General features: G+C 40.5%; 2 protein-coding genes across 2 annotated transcripts; both read left to right on the top strand.

The window, feature by feature from the left end:
* The first annotated feature begins 3,061 nt into the window (after window positions 1-3,061).
* Window positions 3,062-3,979, top strand: LOC118077470 (olfactory receptor 14C36-like). The gene has a single exon (XM_035101081.2). It carries the CDS (start codon window positions 3,062-3,064, stop codon window positions 3,977-3,979), a length of 918 nt encoding a protein of 305 aa, XP_034956972.2.
* An 8,085-nt stretch (window positions 3,980-12,064) lies between these two features.
* Window positions 12,065-12,982, top strand: LOC118078475 (olfactory receptor 14C36-like). The gene has a single exon (XM_035102354.2). The coding sequence runs from the start codon at window positions 12,065-12,067 to the stop codon at window positions 12,980-12,982; it is 918 nt and encodes a 305-aa protein (XP_034958245.2).
* The last annotated feature ends 7,039 nt before the right edge of the window (window positions 12,983-20,021 follow it).

Here is a 20,021-nt window from a genome sequence, read left to right as displayed (position 1 = left end):
AGTTCCCACCTTTTTTTCCAACCGTGTCTGAGTAGGCATAATCAGTTAGCTCACAAATCTATAGACTACAGAATGTGGTTCCCAAGTGTAAAGGAAATTTATGGGCCAAAGACACCTCAAATAAGGCTATGTACAACAGAATTAAGTAAGTTTTTTTAAATTATTATTTTGTGTAAATTGCATATACAAACATATAAATGAGAACAAAATACACCATTTCAGGAAAGTGCATATAAAATGTCTATTTGAGTAGTGCGCTTTAGAAACTATATACAGTTTGAATGTGCGTCTTTTTGTTGTTGTTGCTGCTGCTATTGGCATCCATCTGTCTGGAGAGAAAATGGCATGAAATCAAACTACTGCAGAATCATAACGCCTTTGAAAAGTAAAGCATAAAAAACTTTTTCTGTCTACTTAGAAGACCTGTTGAACTCAATTGGTCTTACTCCAAGCAAGACCCCACCTGCAGCATGCAATTAAAGCAGTATTATACCACCTTTGGGACACGGGTTGTACTGTGGTCTAAACCACTGAGCCTAGAGCTTGCCAATCAGAAGGTTGGCAATTCGAATCCCCACGACAGGGAGAGCTCCCCGTGCCCGATCCCTGCTCCTGCCAACCTAGCAGTTTGAAAGCACTTCAAAGTGCAAGTAGATAAATAGGTACCTCTCTGGCAGGAAGGAAAATGGAATTTTTGTGTGCTACTCTGGTTCACCAGAAGCAGCTTAGTCATGCTAGCCACATGACCTGGAAGCTGTATGCCGGCTCCCTTGGCCAGTAAAGCGAGATGAGCGCCGCCACCCCCAAGTTGTCCACGATTGGACCTAACAGTCAGAGGTCCCTTTACCTTTATATCACTTTTAACAGCCATAGACTCCCCCAAAGAATCTGGGGAGCTGTAGTTTGTCAGGGGTCCTAAGGGTCATTAGGATACCACTATTACCTCCACAGAATTTAAACTCTGATAGTCGTTTAACAATACCTCTTTGCAGGGAAATCTAGGAATTGTAGCTGTGTGATTATTGTTTAGTGGTATGATACTGTTTTAAATGGATAGTGCAAATGGAACCTAAATGTGTATAGAACTGTATCCTGGTTTGCTGTTGCAGCATTTAATAACATACAATGCTTAATCTAAAAGCACAAATTCAAAAACTAAAACCTGCTAAATCTTCATAGTTTAAAAACTATCAGAGAGGGACTTAATATTCTGTTACTGGATTGTGTGATTTTAAATCATTTAAACTGTTCATTGCTCAGAGAACCCCAGTTATAACTTATGGGTGTATAATAAATGTAAATGTAATTGATAAATAAATAAATGTACTTTCAAAGACATTCATTATCTTTTAATTATATTATCAGAAATAGCAGAAAATCTATATTCCTTGGGGGAGTTCTTTGCCCAGTTGTGTTGAACTCTTGGGACCATGTACCAGGGAACACAACAAACTTAACAATATAGTGGCAATATTGTACTGCCAATGAAAACAGACTTTTCACTGCCATGAAGGGTGGGAGGCAATGGAGTGGGGTGAGAGAACATAAATAAAATTTCAGCAGTGCCCGTATGGCTAGATCGTCATCTATAGACAACAGAGAGGAAGACACACCATAATTTGAAGGGAGGGAAATGCATGCAGGAAAACAGTAAGTTATTAATATCATTTTACCTTGAATGACTGGACATTTATGTCTTTCTTTCTTTCTTTAACTAACTAACTAACTAGTCATCAAATCCCTACATTTTCCCTCTTGAAATGATTGTCCCACTTAAATCAAGGCATGTGAGCTGCCCTTAGAGGCACTGATAATTGGATTCTTTCTTTTGGCAATGTAAATAGTACTTTAATTTATGAACCAAATATGAGATATTGGCTCTAATACTGATTATTCCTATTTCCTACAATATGCAGTATTCAGATCATTTCCAGAGGTGTAGTCATATGTCATCCAAGTGGACACATATTAATCTGCATTAATTAAAAGACTTTACTATACTCATTTTTTACTACAATCCAACCTTAAGAAACTACATATTTGTTTATTTTATGTTATCCTGAAAGTTTGTGACCAAGTGAGGGACTCTTTATAGAACATTAATTAGAATTATATAAGAAAAAATTAACTGATTACAAAGTCGAAGCTCTCAGAATTCTCCATTAAATTTTGCATGAATGGGGAGGGAAACTGCTTCTCCTCTTGGTACTCTTTGGCTACATCCTCCTCTACATCTGAGGTAAGACTGGGAAGAGAGACATAGCAATAGTCTTTAAGTGATCCCAACATTCCCAACAGGCTGCATTGTGGGCTAGGAATATCTGGTACCCTTTAGATAATGAAACAGCATCTCCTAAACAGCCCAAATAAAGTGAACATTTTACTGAACCATAGTGATGTAGTGCATGTTGGGAAGCTACACTAACACTATAATACAATGTGATGCACAGAGGCCCATTGCTGCTGAAAGGCAGAACATGGTGGGGCCGACTCAGGTGGCAGAAAAAGGCATTGTGCGGGCTGAGTAGTGATTGGAAATACCACTTCCAATACATTGGTCAAATTTTCAGGGTACCCTGTTAAAGAGATTCAAGGGAAATGTATTCTTTCTGAATGTCCGGATGGGTGTCAACCAGCCATAGAACTCCCTAAAATGGCATTCTGGAGGGATTGTCAAGAAATGATACACTTCATAGGGTTATCCTAAAACCCAACATAAACCCTGAAGGAATAATTTCCTTTGTTTTGGGTGATTCAGGATACATCCAATTCCTTTGCGAAAACCTACTGCTATCTCTAACCAATAAACTTGTCTTTCATGAAGCCCATCCCTCAATGGCCAAGGCTCACTTCACATGATCCCTCAAAATATTGATAACTACAAAGAGAAGCTAGATGATTTAGCGTTGAACATGATAGTGTTATAAATTTAGTGTGATGGATTCTAATTGTTTCTTCATAGAGGGTTTGGTATTTATTCATTAAACGGTTTCAGGCTGAATTAAATACAGAGTTGTTGTTTTCTTCCAGGGTTGCAATGCTACTTATCATTAAGTAAAAAATGGATAATGAAACATCAGTGTCTGAGTTTCTTCTCTTGGAGTTCTCAGATGTTCGGGAACTGCAGATTCTACACTTCTTTCTCTTCCTTGGAATGTTCTTGGCAACTGTGACAGGGAATCTTCTCATAATCTTGGCAGTAGCTTTTGACCACCACCTGCACACCCCAATGTACTTCTTTCTGGTGAATTTGGCCATGCAGGACCTGGGCTCTGTTTCAGTCATTATTCCCAAATCCATGGTCAATTCCCTCATGAACACAAGACACATTACATATTATGGATGTGTTGTTCAAGTCCTTTCATTTCTCTTCTTTGTTGGATGTGATGTTTTCCTCCTTACAGTCATGGCATACGATCGGTACTTTGCCATTTGTGATCCTCTGCAATATGAAATGGTAATGAACAGGAGAGCTTGCACCCAAATGGTTGCTGGTGTGTGGGTTGGTGGCCTTCTAAATGCAGCTATACACACCGGTGGAACATTTTCAATGCCCTTCTGTTCCAATGTTGTCAATCAGTTCTTCTGTGAAATCCCACAGTTACTTAAGCTTGCATGTTCTGACTTGTATCTAATTGAAATTGGAATTGTTATGTTTAGTTTTACAATTGGGGTTGGCTGTTTCATTTTCATCATTGTTACTTCTGTACACATCTTCAGTGCTGTTCTGAAAATCCCTTCAGCCCAGGGAAGAAGAAAGGCCTTCTCAACTTGTCTACCCCACCTCATTGTCTTCTCCACATTTTTACTTACAGTTTGCTTTGTTTATCTCAGGCCCACCTCTAACACTGCCCCGCAACTGGATTTGGTGTTTACTATACTATATTCCATGGTTCCACCAATGCTGAATCCATTAATTTACAGCATCAGAAATAAGGACCTCAAGGTTGCCCTGGCAAAACTTTTAGGTCTGAGGTAATCTTTTAAAAAACGCTTTCTCTGTTGTTTTCTTTAAGCACTGGTTTGGTTTGTACTTTCTTGTCATATTATTTTATAGAGAAATGAAGTAAGCGATGCTTGGGATTAAATCTACAATGGACCTTTTGGGGTAATAGTGGATGAGTGGGGCTAGATTGAATCCTAAGCTCATTTGGCTCATTTACATGGTCTAGCACACTGCATAGAAGACTATTTGAAAGGTTTGCTTTCCTTCTGTCAGGCTTAGGCAGAGTAGCAGCCCAGCCTTGCTGCTGAATGGTGTTTGGCTCTAGTGTAAAATTACACTGGTTTAACATACACCAGCTGCTTTCAAATGAATTTCATGTGTATAGGATTGCTATATTTGTACATTCTTTCACAGAGAGAATTTAGCAGTTGGAGCAAACTTTAAAAAGAGTAATACCCAATTTAAGGACTTCCCCACCCTTCTACTTGTCCCCTGCTTAAAATCCCAGGTCTGAGCAGCTTTCTGGGTCCAAGCAGTTTTGCCTTTACTCTGCCTCTTTCCTCCTGCTCTTCTGTGCTAAATTGGAGTGAACAGAAATCCATGGAAAACCTGATTGCTGTTTGTTCCAATTCAGTGCTCAAGATAGGATTATTATTTTTTACAACTCTAATGATGTAATCTGTAGCAGCGATTTACCAAAATTCATTTCCATTCCTCCACACTAAGATCCTCTTGTAATTCTCTAGCCCATTTCCTCATGAATGGTCCTCTTTGGGTATCAAATTCAATAATTATAAATATCACCTATTCAACCTATATCATTTGCTGATGTTAATAAAATGCATAATTTTGGTTCAGCTCTTTCCTCTCCATATTTTCATTAAGTACAATAATGCACCCCTCTCTCTCTCTCTCTCTCTCTCTCTCTCTCTCTCTCTCTCTCTCATTCTCTCATTACAGCCAAACATTTCCCCATCAGTCTGGAGCATAGCTGCCAAGTATCCCGCCAAAAAATGCAGGATCAGCAGTGGCGCGGCACCGGACATCGCTTCTACGCATGTCCGGATATGCGCAAAAGAAATTTCTAGTGCCGCCCTACCCGATTTTTGGTGCCCAGGCATGGGTGGAGTGGCGCCGTAAGTCATGTATGGGCACGGGAAATCGAGCGGAACCAGGACCCAAAATGGAGCCTCCCTGGCAGGTGAGAAATCCGGGGGATTTACGGGATTTTTTTTCAGTCTGGGCTGCCAGAGGGAAACTGTTTAAAATATGGGGGTTTCCTGCGAAAAACGGGAGACTTGGCAGCTATGGTCTGGAGATTTCAGCAAATGGTTTCACATCATTTATAGCAACTACTTTTGTGTCCTATTCTGTTTGAAACCATGGTGCCCAATCTCTAAGCCACCATATGTATGTATTAAAAAAGATTGTGAAATGGTTATGTATGATGCAAATAGTCTGGACACATTCCGACCCACCTCCTTATTTTTCACGTCACTGGTACACACCACCCCAAAATCCCCAAACATTGTGGGTGGCAGGAGTTCTGGGTGCTTACCCAGGGTCTGTGTTTCTTTTTGGACAATGAGGCAAGGTGGAGACTCAGGTGTCTTTAGGATATATGGTTTATTTACACATATCTACAACTGAGCCTAGATGAAGACGTTCAATGCATTACAATCCAAGAGGGCTACTTGTTTCTCCCATAGGCACAGCAGGCTTGCGTCTGCGAAATCAGCCATGTTCTCTTTCTTTTTGTTACAGCCTTTCACAGTCAACCCACATGATGCTCTTCAGGTCCCTCGCTTCCACCTTGTTGCCACTAACTCAGAGAAAAATTATACATCTCCGAGCCTTGTCATTTAAACTGAAATTCTACACCCTTTAAATCCTGTTGTCTCTGCCCATTAAAACACAGCTGAAGGAGGCTTCCGGTCTAGCGCCAGTGCCGTCTGGTGGGGTTTGCTTCGAACTCTGAGGCAGCCTGTCTTTGCGAGGGGGGGAGCAGCAGGAGCGATGCTGCACCCCATAGAACCCAGTGTCGAGCGTCACTGGGGCAAATGCTCAGCGGAGCCCCAATTCCGACTCCCCAGCTCTCCGGTAGGCTCTAATAAGAGCGCCAGTGCAGGAAGGGTTGAAGTCATGGGGGCCATTTTGAGCACGGTCGTTGCCCTCGCGGAGAGAAGCTCCGAACCGGAGGCGGAGAGCGCTGGATATTCTCTAAAGAAGGACTGAAAAGATTGGGAACCGTGAGAAAAAGGACTTAAAATTTTTTAATTGACTTTGAATTTGGAACGGGGGTGAGACTTAAAAACAGAAGCCGATCTCCCCCCACTGATGAAAGAGGAAGCAGTAAAAGGAGAATTACCCGATGCCAGGGAAAGAAAATTTGCAGCTTAAACAATTCCAAGGATTGAAAAAAATAAAATTCTCCCCCAGAGGCAGGGCAAAGGGGGATAACTGTATTAAGGTTGGAAAATCCCTGCAAACAGAGGAAATTAAAGAGAGAAGCCCCTCCCCCTCTCCCGAAAGCGGCAATCCGGACAGAACAGCAAACGGATGGGGAGGATATAAAAGAAATAGTGGAATGGACTTTTAGAGACTTTTAAGTGAATAAAAGCCTGAACTGAGGGAAAGTAGAGATTGGACTGTTTAAATTGGATTTGTTGCAGCCAGATTGAAATAAAAATCAAGGTAATAATAGTTGGAATGGACATATTTCATCCAGTTGGCAGAAAGCGGAATAGTTGCAATTGGTGACCACTTCCTGTTATTCAAGTTCTGCTCTGTCCTTGAAGAGCTGGGAAAATGTCAATGTCACAGTGGCCTGGGTGGGCTACTTCAGAGTAACGACTCCACACAGCTCTGCATTTTATCCTTTTATTGGTGCTGTGTATTTACAGTGCTGAAAGCAGTGCTATTTACAGATAGTGGTACATGTTGTTAGTCTTCCGCAGAACCTCCGAATGGCAGTTCGCACGTTTTCCTCCAGCAAAGTAATCTCGGCATACTGAATCTCCGCCCCCTGCGCTTTTTACGCAATTCCGGAGTAGCTGGGATCGGCCTCATTCCCCCAATCTCCATGCTTCCCTGTTCCTTTCCCCGGCGGTTCCTGTGCTCCGCTAAGGTACTCGAGCTCCTGTTTCCACTTCCTGAATCACCACTCGAAGTCTCCCCCTCCCCACTGGGGGAGGAGCTGGTATTCAGTATGGGAGGGGGCTGCCGGTACCTCTTATCCCTCACAGTCAACAATGGACTATGCACCTGGTTTCCAGAGAAAAGTCATGAGACTCTTGTGGGAAATAAAAATCAGCATGGATAAGACTCAACAGCAAATGGAAATAATAAATCAGGATGTACACAAACAGGACATAAGTGAATCAACAGTGAAAGAAGACAATAGGACATATGAATCGAACCGCAATTTAATCAAAGAAGACGAGGATGGTTTGGATATGCAAGAGGAGAAAGATCAAATTCGGATTTGGAATACCCCCCCTTTTGAGGGGGTGGAACAAGAGCTGTTTGAGGGGAAGAAAACACACAAGGAAAACTGGAATATCCCCCCTTTTGAGGGGAAGGAACAAGAGTTGTTTGAGGGGCAGGAAACTCACAAGAAAAACAATGTGCAAGCAAGATGGGAACATTGGGGGGGAGGACAGAGACATTTGGGTTGTAAAACATGTTAAGAAAGGGGAGGGATGAAGGAGGATGGAATATATATTGTTTACTAGGATGGATAAAAAGGGATTGAAAACTGGATTGCTGACTTTGGAACTTGCTGGAATGGAAGGGAATAGCCGTGATCAAGGGAGGGGGAGGGAAAATTGAGAATAATTGATAAATTAAAGATTGGGAAGGTAAAAAGGATTTAAAATATAAGGATGTCCTTGGAAGAAAATTGTGGCAAGGGAGGGAACAAAATTGTATGTTTGTTAGAATCAGGATGTAATAGTAATTGGAAGTATTAGAAAGATGGTTTTGGCAAGATGATTTGGGACGGTTGGGTGCTTTCCCCCCCCTTGTCGGTCGTCCCCGGGCTGGGAGCCCCTGGTGGCAGGGGGTGCTTCTGGGGTGGGGGGGGACGGGGAGGTGGGAGGTATCCAATTGAAAAAAGAATCACTTCCCTGCCTCTTTCCATTCTCTGGGACTCTTCGTGGCAGGAGGGGTTCTGGGGGACGGGGGAGGGAGGGGGTGAGAAATGGGAATAAAAGAGAAATTATTAAAGAATATGGATAGTATATTAATATGAGATTGGAAAAATTTAAAATAGAATGAGGAATATGATAAGAAAACTGTTAAATATGTTTCAAAAATGAAAATCAGATAGAGGGGAGATCGGGGAAGCCCACATAAAAACAATGTTTATGAAAAATGATTAGTTAATAATATATTTTTTCTCTTTTTCTTTTCTTTCTTTTTCTTTTTCCTTTTTCTTCTTCTTTTTTTCCCTTGCTTTTCTTTTTTGAGTGCGTATTAAGATTGGATAGATGGTTGGATGGATACCCACTTGCGTCTCTCCTGCAAACCTGGAGCCTCTTGGTGGCAGGGGGGGGGGGCTTCCTGGGGTGGGAGGGAGGAGTGGGGAGAAATTCAATCATAAAATGAACCACTGTCGACTGCCCGTTCTTCGGGGGATCCTCTTGTGGGAGGAAAGGGCTCTTGGAGGGTGGACAGAAGTAGGTGGAAAATATGTTATGTTTGTTTATGTATGTTCTTTTTACTTTGCAAAATCAATAAAATATTATATAAAAAAAAACACAGCTGAAGGAGGTGCCACAGCCCCACCCCAACCTTCCCCAACTCACAAAGTCTTCACTCTTTTGATGGCTGCCTTTTGTTGGCAACCAAGGCTGGAGTGGATGAAAGTTCATCAAGATCAGTCTGGAAATGTCTGCACACTTATGGGCTTGGCAGTTAATCACTGTCATCAATTCTCCCTATTTTTCTTAAAGGACATAATAGAAGAAAAAATTATCAAGTTCCCACCTTTTATTTCGGACGTGTCTTAGTAGGCATATTCAGTTAGCCCACAAATCTTAAGACTAGAAAATGTGGTTCCCAAGTCTAAAGAAAATTTATGGGCCAAAGACAGCCCAAATCAGGCCTTGTTCAACAGAATTAAGAAAGGTTTTTAATTATTATTTGGTGTAAATTGCATATACAGACATATAAATGAGAACAAAATACATCATTTCAGGAAATTGCATATAAAATGTCTATTTGAATAGTGCACTTTAGAAAATATATACAATTTCAATGTGCGTGTTTTTTTGCACTTTTGTTGCTGCTGCTGCTATTGGCATTCATCTATCTGGAGAGAAAATGGGATAAAATCAAACAACTGCAGAATCATAACGCCTTTGAAAATTTAAAGCATAAAAAACTTTTTCTGTCTACTTAGAATACCTGATTTCCACCATGCAATTAAAGCAGTATTATACCACTTTTGGGACACAGGGGGCACTGTGGTCTAAACCACTGAGCCTAGGGCTTGCCAATCAGAAGGCGGTTCAAATCCCCGTGACAGGGAGAGCTCCCATTGCCCGATCCCTGCTCCTGCCAACCTAGCAGTTTGAAAGCACTTCAAAGTGCAAGTAGATAAATAGGTACCTCTCCGGCAGGAAGGAAAATGACATTTCTCTGTGTTGCTCTGGTTCACCAGAAGTGGCTTAGTCATGCTAGCCACATGATCCGGAAGCTGTACGCCGGCTCCCTCGGCCAGTAAAGCGAGATTATGGTCACAACCCCCGAGTTGTCCACGACTGGACCTAACAATCAGAGGTCTCTTTACATTTATACCACTTTTAATAGTCATAGATTCCCAAAAATATTCTGGGGAGGTGTAGTTTGTCAGGGGTCCTAAGGGTCATTAGGACAGTGTTTCTCAACCTTTTTTGGGCCAAGGCACACTTGTTCCATGAAAAAAATCACGAGGGACACCACCATTAAAAAATTTAACTCTGTGCCGCCCTATATTGACTATATAATTATGACTGTAAGAAACACTTGCCAATTGCTGTGTTGGTTGCAATCTCCTGTAATAAGGCTTCACAAGCCACTGATTTCTCTGCCAGCACAATCCTTTGCTCAGCAAGTTTCAGGTTGAGCTCATCCAGCCAGCTTCTTTAAGTTTGTCTAAAACCACCCTCCCGTGGTGGTGGCTGTTGAGAGCTGCGCTCGCCCCGCATCGTGACCCGGCCGGCTTCCATTCCGGCGGGTCAGTGTAGTTTATTGGCGGCCGCCAGGCACGTGACAATGCAAATCGCCCTTCTCGTCGCCGCACGTCGCGGCACACCAGCCAGTGTCTCGCGGCTCACTAACGTGCCGCGGAACAGCGGTTGAGAAACGCTGCATTAGGATACCACTATTACCTCCACAGAATTTAAACTCTGATAGTGGTTTAACAATACCTCTTCACAGGGAAATCTGGGAATTGTAGCTGTGTGATTATTGTTTAGTGGTATGATACTGTTTTAAATGGATAGTGCAAATGGGGCCCAAATGTGTATAGAGCTGTATCCTGGTTTGCTGTTGCAGCAATTAATAACATGCAATGCTTAATATAAAAGAAGAAATTCAAAAACTAAAACCTGCTAAATCTTCATAGTTTAAAAACTATCAGAGAGGGACTTAATATTCCGTTACTGGATTGTGTGATTTTAAATCATTTAAATTGTTCATTGCTCAGAGAACCCCAGTTATAACTTATGGGTGTATAATAAATGTAAATGTAATTGATAAATAAATGTACTTTCAAAGACATTCATTATCTTTTAATTATATTTTCAGAAATAGCCGAAAATCTATTTTTCTTGGGGGAGTTCTTTGCCCAGTAGTGTTGAACTCTTGAGAGCATGTGCCAGTGAGCACAACAAACCTAATAAGATAGTGGCAATATTGTACTGCCAATGAAAACAGACTTTTCACTGCCTTGAAGGGTGGGAGGCAATGGAGCGGGGTGAGAGAACATACATAAAATTTCAGCTCTGCCCAAACGGATAGATGGTCATCTAAAGACAACAGAGAGGAAGACACTTAATCATTTGGAGAGAGAAAAATGGAAGGAAGAAAAATAGTAAGTTATTAATAGCATTTTACCTTGAATGACTGGACCTTTATGTCTTTCTTTAGCTAACTAACTAACTAACTAGTCATCAACATTTTTCTTCTTGAAATGATTGTCCCCCCGTAAATCAAAGCATGTGAGCTACTCTTAGAGGCACTGATGATTTGATACTTTCTTTTGGCAATGTAAATAGTACTTTAATCTAAGAACCAAATATGAGATATTGGCTCTTACACTGATTGATTCTATTTCCTACAACATGCAGTATTCAGATCATTTCCAGAGGGGTAGTCATATGTCATCCAAGTGGAAACACATTAATCTGCATTAATTAAAAGACTTTACTATAACTGTTGGTGACTACAATCCAAACTTAAGGAGAACTACATGTGTGTGTGTTTTTTAATGTTATCCCGAACCTTTGTGACCAACTGAGGGACTCTCTCCTAAACAGCCCAAATGAAACGAACATTCTACTGAACCATAGTGCTACAGTGCATGTTGGGAAGCTACACTAAATTTTCAGAGACACCGTTGATGGAATCTTTCAAGGAGTTGGAGATGGCGTTTATAAGTGTTCCTTTTTTTTAGTTTTAAAAAACAAGTGTTCCATCTTTCACAAGCATACAGTAAGGATAGTAGTACAATAGCTTTGTAAACATGCACTTCAATCAGGAGAAAGCTGCATTCACTGAGCTCAGGCGATGCTGTATTTTAGCACCAATGTCGATCCTTATGGAAAGATAACTGCCCAGGTAGGAGAAGTGATTGACCCTTTCCAGCGTTACACCATTGAGTTGGATTTGTGGCGTTGCAGAGGGGTTGTTTTGTGCTTGTTGGTGCAGCAATTTGGGTTTTTTTGGATGTTGAGCAACAGGCCAAGCTTTTCGTTAGCTTCTGCAAAGATCCTCTATGGTAAATTTAGTGTGATGGATTCTAATTGTTTCTTCATAGAGGATTTGATATTATTCATTATACCATTTCAGACTGAATTAAATACAGTTGTTGTTTTCTTCCAGGGTTGCCATGCTACTTATCATTAAGTAAAAATGGATAATCAAACATCAGTGTCTGAGTTTCTTCTCTTCGAATTCTCAGAAGTTCGGGAACTGCAGATTCTACACTTCTTTCTCTTCCTTGGAATGTTCTTGGCAACTGTGACAGGGAATCTTCTCATAATCTTGGCAGTAGCTTTTGACCACCACCTGCACACCCCAATGTACTTCTTTCTGGTGAATTTGGCAATGCAGGACCTTGGCTCTGTTTCAGTCATTATTCCCAAATCCATGGTCAATTCCCTCATGAACACAAGGCACATTTCATATTATGGATGTGTTGTTCAAGTCCTTTCGTTTCTCTTCTTTGTTGGATGCGATGTTTTCCTCCTTACAGTCATGGCATACGATCGGTACATTGCCATTTGTGATCCCCTGCAATATGAAATGGTAATGAACAGGAGAGCTTGCACCCAAATGGTTGCTGGTGTGTGGGTTGGTGGCCTTCTGCATGCAGTTTTAAACACTAGCGGCACTTTTTCAATACCCTTCTGCTCCAATGTTGTCAGTCAGTTCTTCTGTGAAATCCCACAGTTACTTAAGCTTGCGTGTTCTGACTTGTACCTAATTGAAATTGGAATTCTTATGTTTAGTTTTACAATTGGGGTTGGCTGTTTCATTTTCATCATTGTTACTTATGTACACATCTTCAGTGCTGTTCTGAAAATCCCTTCAGCCCAGGGAAGAAGGAAGGCCTTCTCAACTTGTCTACCCCACCTCATTGTCTTCTCCACATTTTTACTTACAGTTTGCTTTGCTTACCTCAGGCCCACCTCTAAGACTGCCCCACAACTGGATTTGGTGTTTACTATAATATATTCCATGGTTCCTCCCATGCTGAATCCATTAATTTACAGCATCAGAAATAAGGACCTCAAGGTTGCCCTGGCAAAACTTTTAGGTCTGAGGTAATCTTTTAAAAAAATGCTTTCTTTAGGAGGGGAAGAAGCGCTGTTTACTGCTGAGAAATCTATGCTGCTGAGGGAGAGGAGTTAAAGGCTGTATATCATCTGGAAGAAGGATTGATGGGGACGGAGCGATAAGGGAATTGAGTTTTTTTTTTTTTTATTCATATGAGTGACTTCGTACCTTCCCAGACGCGATGTCCTGGCTTGTTTGGAGTGAAAGAGAAGCAAAAGACTGTGTGAGTTGAACTTTATAAACTGTTGTTACTGAGCATATTTTTTAAAGATGTGGAGTTGCCGATGAGAAAAGCCCCCCCCTAGTCGGACGGAAGGAGCCCTGGACGCGTTCGGAGGATTTATGAGCTGTGACGCACTTTGAATTGGAGCAGCGACCTGAAGCTAAGTTCAGCTATAGGGCAAGGAGATCCATTAATTTACCAAGAGTTTATGGTTTGATGTTTGGGTCTTCTGCCTGGAAAGGCTGTAAATTTCATAAAGATCGTTAATCTTCATGGCTATGAGAGAAAACGAAAGTGATTTGAGCTTTTTAAGATGACGCTGCTTCGACGCAACAGGGAGCTCCAGACTAAGAAGATTTATGGGGAGGCTGGACTGATTAACCCACACAGGAGAAAGAACATTTGTGAAACCTTGTTTGATATTTATCTCAGCAGCTAGGAAACAATCGGTTGAAAGTGGAAAACATCTATGTGACTGTAAGGGGAAGATCTGGATTATTATGAACTTGGAGGACGATTTGAACTTTAGAAAAAAGACGGCAGTGGACGGTTGCGAGGAATCCCCAATTTCTTGAAGCATGGGAACCCAAATAAAAAATTCTTTAGATGATTTGGCATAACATTCGGTTTGATTGATATATATATGTGTATAATTTGAAATAATGAATGTGATATAATTGGTTTTAATTGGAAAATTAATAAAATATATTTTAAAAATAAAAATAAAAAAATGCTTTCTTTGTTGTTTTCTTTAAGCAATAGTTTGGTTTGTACTTACTTGTCATATTATTTTATAGAGAAAGGGAATAAGCTATACTTATTCTTAGACTTAGACTTTAAATCTAAGGTGGACCTCATGTTCTTCCCCAAGACTCATACTCAGATCACCCTAATGTCACGTGGAGGTTAATTTTTTCTTTTTGTTTTTTAATAAATCCATTTTTATTATGTTTTCAGCACCCATGAAGGTCCATCAAAGTGCATGAAAACAGATAAAATATGGAAGTAAGAAAATAACTTAACAGGGGCAATTCTATAGCAAGATCTTCAGAAATAAGCAGCTTGGGATTTAGTGTATCTATGGTTTGGTCAACTGTTTTTCAACGTTTAGTTCCTGACCCCACCTCTGTTGAAGACACACCAGTATGAAATGCTCAGACAACTCAGTGGAAGCTGGTTGAGTTGTGGGTGGCATAAATTTCAAAAAAGGGCTGTTCCACAGGCATGCTTGGGGTAGGACTGGGGGAAGTGGGCTACGCTGTATTTTAAGCCTATTTCGCTCAGTCTCATGGCCTAGCAGCCGACATAGAAAACTGTTTGAAAGGTAAGTCCAAATTGAGGGCAGTCAGGGGGCATGGCAGAAGGAGGACCGGGGGGGGGGGGGGCTGTACCCTAAGCCTACTCAGCTAGGTCGTGTAACCTGGTTTAGAACACTCTCATTTTAAAACAATAATTTTTAATTAAATCCTCACAGCATATTACAACATCACACAAACATACAATATCCCACCCTAATCAAGATGATATCAGAAATAACATCCAAATACAATATACGTTCCAGAAAACATTTGCACATAGGGCAATATACAGATTATGCTAACCAAAAGGTTTAATAGTGTGAAGGAAGTCCTCTGTTTAAATTTTTAGCCATGTACTTAATAAAACCATACCAATCAGTTGCAATTGAATTATTATGCTTCAATCTTTGTGCCAATTTTATTTTATTGCTCTCTTTTTCCCCTCAAGTGCTACTTGCCCTAATTTATTTCACCAGTTTATCTAAAAAGCAACCCCTTTCTCGTATATTGTTATTATGAGCCTGGCTCCTAGACAACCTCTGAGGGGTCTCTGAGCTAGTGTTATTTCCTGTCAAAGGTTAAGAAGCAGTGCCAGGTCTGGACAGGTCTGGAGGTGTTTTTTCCAGGGACTGATTTTATTTCAACAAATCCTTCCAGAACTGAACCACTCTCCCACATCTCCATCACATTTGCTGATTTGAGCAAACATTCCACAAGGTGATCAGCAGCTTGCTGAATAAGAAAAGTGTGGGGTAAATGTATAGGCATGAGATATCCCTTTCAAGTACTACCTCTTTTGGCAAGGTTGAGACAGATTTTAAAGGAAGTTTCAGTTTCCCCCACACTGAAGTCCAGACACAATGAAGTCGGAAAATTGCCAGACTTCAGAACTCTTATCAGTTGCAGGACTTTGTGAGCAACTGAACTAAGGACATGGCTGTGGACTTTAACACAGCAAAGACTTTGAAACAAAGAACCCTCTCTGGGCTCAGAGAGAGAAGACAACTTGTAGCATCTGTAAATAGTGTATGTATAGTAGTGCATGTTGGTGTTTGCCTAGTGAAGACCACTCTGCTAAATGGCTGTTTTTTTGTGGTGAGCTTTACTGCTTGCCTGAGCTTCCACAACACATGCACCCCACACCCCAACAGCCTGCCCTTGGCCAGTGCAGATAGGTAAATCATAGAAACATAGTTGGAAGGGACCCTAAGGGTTATCTATTCCAATCCCCTTCAATGCATTCATGACAGATGTCCATCCAACTTCTGCTTAAATGATAATGATAAAGTAAAGATTGACACTTTGTTTATCTAAACCACTGTATCAAATACAAAATTTCTTTTTAAAGAAATCAGTTTGTGGATATTATACTAAAAAAGCAACAACAATGGTCTTATGCATCTTTGTTTTTATATGGTTTTGGCATTTTAGTTATGGCCTTTTTTAAGCAAATGGATTATGCTGCTGCTGCTGCTGCTGCTGCTGCTGCTGTTTAGTCATTTAGTCCTGTCCGACTCTTCGTGACCCCATGGACCAGAGCATGCTCAAATGGATTATACATTTTCTAAATAAATGTAAGGGCACTTCTTGTGATACTTCTATTTCCTAGGGAAGGTGTGGGCAATCTAATCAATCAATATTAGCTTACAGCCATGGAATATATATACATTCATAGTAAAGCAATAGTAGGTCTGCCTCAGGGTAGACCTAGTAGCCTCGTAGAAAACTGAAACACACATCTGCATTATGAGCATGCTCAGAATTGTTTCCTTGAAGGTCAGTCCTCCATAGAACTCTGAGCACTTCTGGTAACCAAAGAAGCAAAAATGAGTGTTTCCTACTTTAAGGTTTTTAGGTAAATATGGAGGAGGGGTGGAAAAGGATGCAGAAGGAGAATAGAGAGAAGAAGGTAGAAATAGAAAAATTAAAGAAAGAAATTTCAGATATGAAAGAGACCCACGAGGCGGTTCTGGACACAATTGCCATGATTGAAATGCATAGAAAGGAGAATATGTTGAGATTTAGATCTATTCCAGAGGAAACAGGAGAACATGTTGACCAGAAAATTACAACAGAATTGGCTAAATGGTTGGGAATTGAAGAGGAGGAAATGAAAAAGAGTATAGAAAGGGTATTTAGGGTCAAGTCTAGTTTTGCCAGATTAAATAATTAGCCTGGTGACTGCTTAGTCACTTTTGGAAATATAGAAATGAGAGATAGAATTTTGCAAACTAGCAGCAAGAAAAAGCTAAGAATTCAGGAGTCAAACATCATCATGCATAAGGTGCACCAAGGATATTGAAAAAGAGGGATAAATTTAAACCATATGTAGAAGCGTTACAAAAAAAATCTATTGGACACAGATGGGAATTTCCGAAAGGAATATCCTTTTTTAAAAAGGGGAAAAGAAGAAAGTTCAAAACAGTGGAAGATATAGAGAAGTTTTGGAGGAAGTCTAAGGAGGATCTAGGTTCTATAGGTCTGACAGGGGAAGAGGGGGGGAGAAGAGAAGGAACCCCAACAACTGGAGGAAGAGAGTTGAAAGCTGAAAAAGCCGAATTGAAAGAGGGCAGCATATAATCACTTACTGCCCTTTTTTGGATTTAAAATAAACAAATAAATATAAAATCAATAGAGGGAATTAAACTGTATTAAAGTTTGTAAATAAATAAAAGTTCTAAATGGATCGAAAGGCAATAACTTGGAACGTTAATGGACTGAATGAGAAAAGCAAAAGAAACAAAGTTGAACATATTCTTTAAAAACAGAAATTCGATCTAATCTGTTTGCAGGAAACACATATTGTTGAGCAACATAATCGAATTATATCAAATAAAAGGCTAGGATGTGAATTTGTGTCATCAGGCAAAAAAATGGAGTAGTAATCTATGCAAAAACCAAAATTAATATATAAAGATACACAAGGTCGTGTTGTAGTTATTCAAATAACCGTAAATGGAGAAAAGATAATAGTAATAGGTATGTATGCGCCCAATATTTTAAAAAGTGAATTTTTTTCAAAGTCTGGAACAAAATTTGGGGGACATAATCGGATAAAAAAATCATACTACTAGGAGATCAAAACGGGGTAGTTGCACCGGAATTGGTAAAAAAGCAGCAAGGAAAAAACAGTTAAAGCTGCCAAAAACCTTCTTTCGATTAATTGAGTTGCTAAATTTGGAAGATGTTTGGAGACACTGAAATCCATTTGAAAGAGACTATACTTACTACTCATATCCATATGCGCTTTAGAAAACATATACAATTTCAATGTGCATCTTTTTTGCACTGTTTTTGTTGCTGCTGCTATTGGCATCCATCTGTCTGGAGAGAAAATGGGATGAAATCAATCTACTGCAGAATCATAACGCCTTTGAAAATGTAAAGCATTAAAAACTTTTTCTGTCTACTTAGAAGACCTGTTGAACTCAATTGGTCTTACTCCAAGCAAGACCCCATCAGCAGCATGCAACTAAAGCAGTATTATACCACTTTTGGGACACGGGTGGCACTGTGTTCTAAACCACTGAGCCTAGGGCTTGCCAATCAGAAGGTCGGCAATTCGAATCCCCACAACAGGGAGAGCTCCCATTGCTCGATCCCTGCTCCTGCCAACCTAGCAGTTCGAAAGCACTTCAAAGTGCAAGTAGACAAATAGGTACCTCTCCAGCAGGAAGGAAAATGGAATTTCTGTGCGCTGCTCTGGTTCAGCAGAAACGGCTTAGTCATGCTAGCCACATGACCTGGAAGCTGTATGCCGGCTCCCTCGGCCAGTAAAGCGAGATGAGAGCCGCAATCCCCAAGTTGTCCATGATTGGACCTAACAGTCAGAGGTCCCTTTACCTTTACATCACTTTTAACAGTCATAGACTCCCCCAAAGAATCTGGGGAGCTGTAGTTTGTCAGGGGTCCTAAGGGTCATTAGGATACCATTATTACCTCCACAGAATTTAAACTCTGATAGTGGGTTAACAATACCTATTGCCAGGGAAATCTGGGAATTGTAGCTGTGTGATGATTTTTTTACTGGTATGATACTGTTTTAAATGGATAGTGCAAATGGAATCTAAATGTGTATAGAACTGTATCCTGGTTTGCTGTTGCAGCATTTAATAACAGACAATGCTTAATTTAAAAGCACAAATTCAAAAACTAAAACCTGCTAAATCTTCATCATTTTAAAAACAATCAGAGAGGGACTTAATATTCTGTTACTGGATTGTGTGATTTAAAATCATTTAAATTGTTCATTGCTCAGAGAACCCCAGTTATAACTTTCAAAGACATTCATTATCTTTTAATTATATTTTCAGAAATAGCAGAAAATCTATATTCCTTGGGGGAGTTCTTTGCCCAGTTGTGTTGAACTCTTGGGACCATGTACCAGGGAACACAACAAACTTAACAATATAGTGGCAATATTGTACTGCCAATGAAAACAGACTTTTCACTGCCATGAAGGGTGGGAGGCAATGGAGTGGGGTGAGAGAACATAAATAAAATTTCAGCAGTGCCCGTATGGCTAGATCGTCATCTAAAGACAGCAGAGAGGAAGACACATCATAATTTGAAGGGGGGGGAAATGCATGCAGGAAAACAGTAAGTTATTAATACCATTTTACCTTGAATGACTGGACATTTATGTCTTTCTTTCTGATGACTAACTAAGTAGTCATCAAATCCCTACATTTTCCCTCTTGAAATGATTGTCCCACTTAAATCAAAGCATGTGAGCTGCCCTTAGAGGCACTGATAATTGGATTCTTTCTTTTGGCAATGTAAATAGTACTTTAATTTAAGAACCAAATATGAGATATTGGCTGTTATACTGATTAATTCTATTTCCTACAATATGCAGAATTCAGATCATTTCCAGAGGGGTAGTCATATGTCATCCAAGTGGACACATATTTATCTGCCTTAATTAAAAGACTTTGTGGGAAGAGCTCACATCAGGATAATCACTTATTATAAATCTCTTGCAGAAGCCCCCAACTCGCTTCTTGCCAAACAAGCCTTTCTAGCCTTTACTGGCAGCCACATTTGGTCAAAAGGCATGGAGGCCATCTGTGAACGCTATTCCCTCCCAACTTTCTCCGCTCTGATCGCTTGGGACAATGATAAAATCCGTAAATGGATTCTAGATAGGGACGAAGCGCTGGACCTGACCCTATCTAATGCGGCCAACCTGTCCACGTGGTATCCTCGTGTGAAGGTAGTAAGAACTATGGCTCACTATTTGGGCGACCTGACGAACCCTTCACAAATAAGGGCCTTCATACTTGCCCGCTTCCATTCCATTCCCACAGCATTTTTACAGGGTATATTCTCCAACACTCCCCCTGATCTCCGACTATGCCCGTGCAACAAGGGAAAGACAGAGGATTTTATCCATTTTTTCTTTCACTGCGCTTTATACGTCACAATAAGACCAAGGCTCCTCATACTAATCCCTTCGCTTATCGCCTTGGATGACAACCACATGAAATTTCTATTGGTGGACGCTAAC

This window comes from Zootoca vivipara, chromosome 13 (genome assembly GCF_963506605.1).
Source record: "Zootoca vivipara chromosome 13, rZooViv1.1, whole genome shotgun sequence".
Taxonomy (NCBI): domain Eukaryota; kingdom Metazoa; phylum Chordata; class Lepidosauria; order Squamata; family Lacertidae; genus Zootoca; species Zootoca vivipara.
Note: the sequence above shows the minus strand (reverse complement) of the source record. Positions and strands in the feature narration are given on the sequence as shown.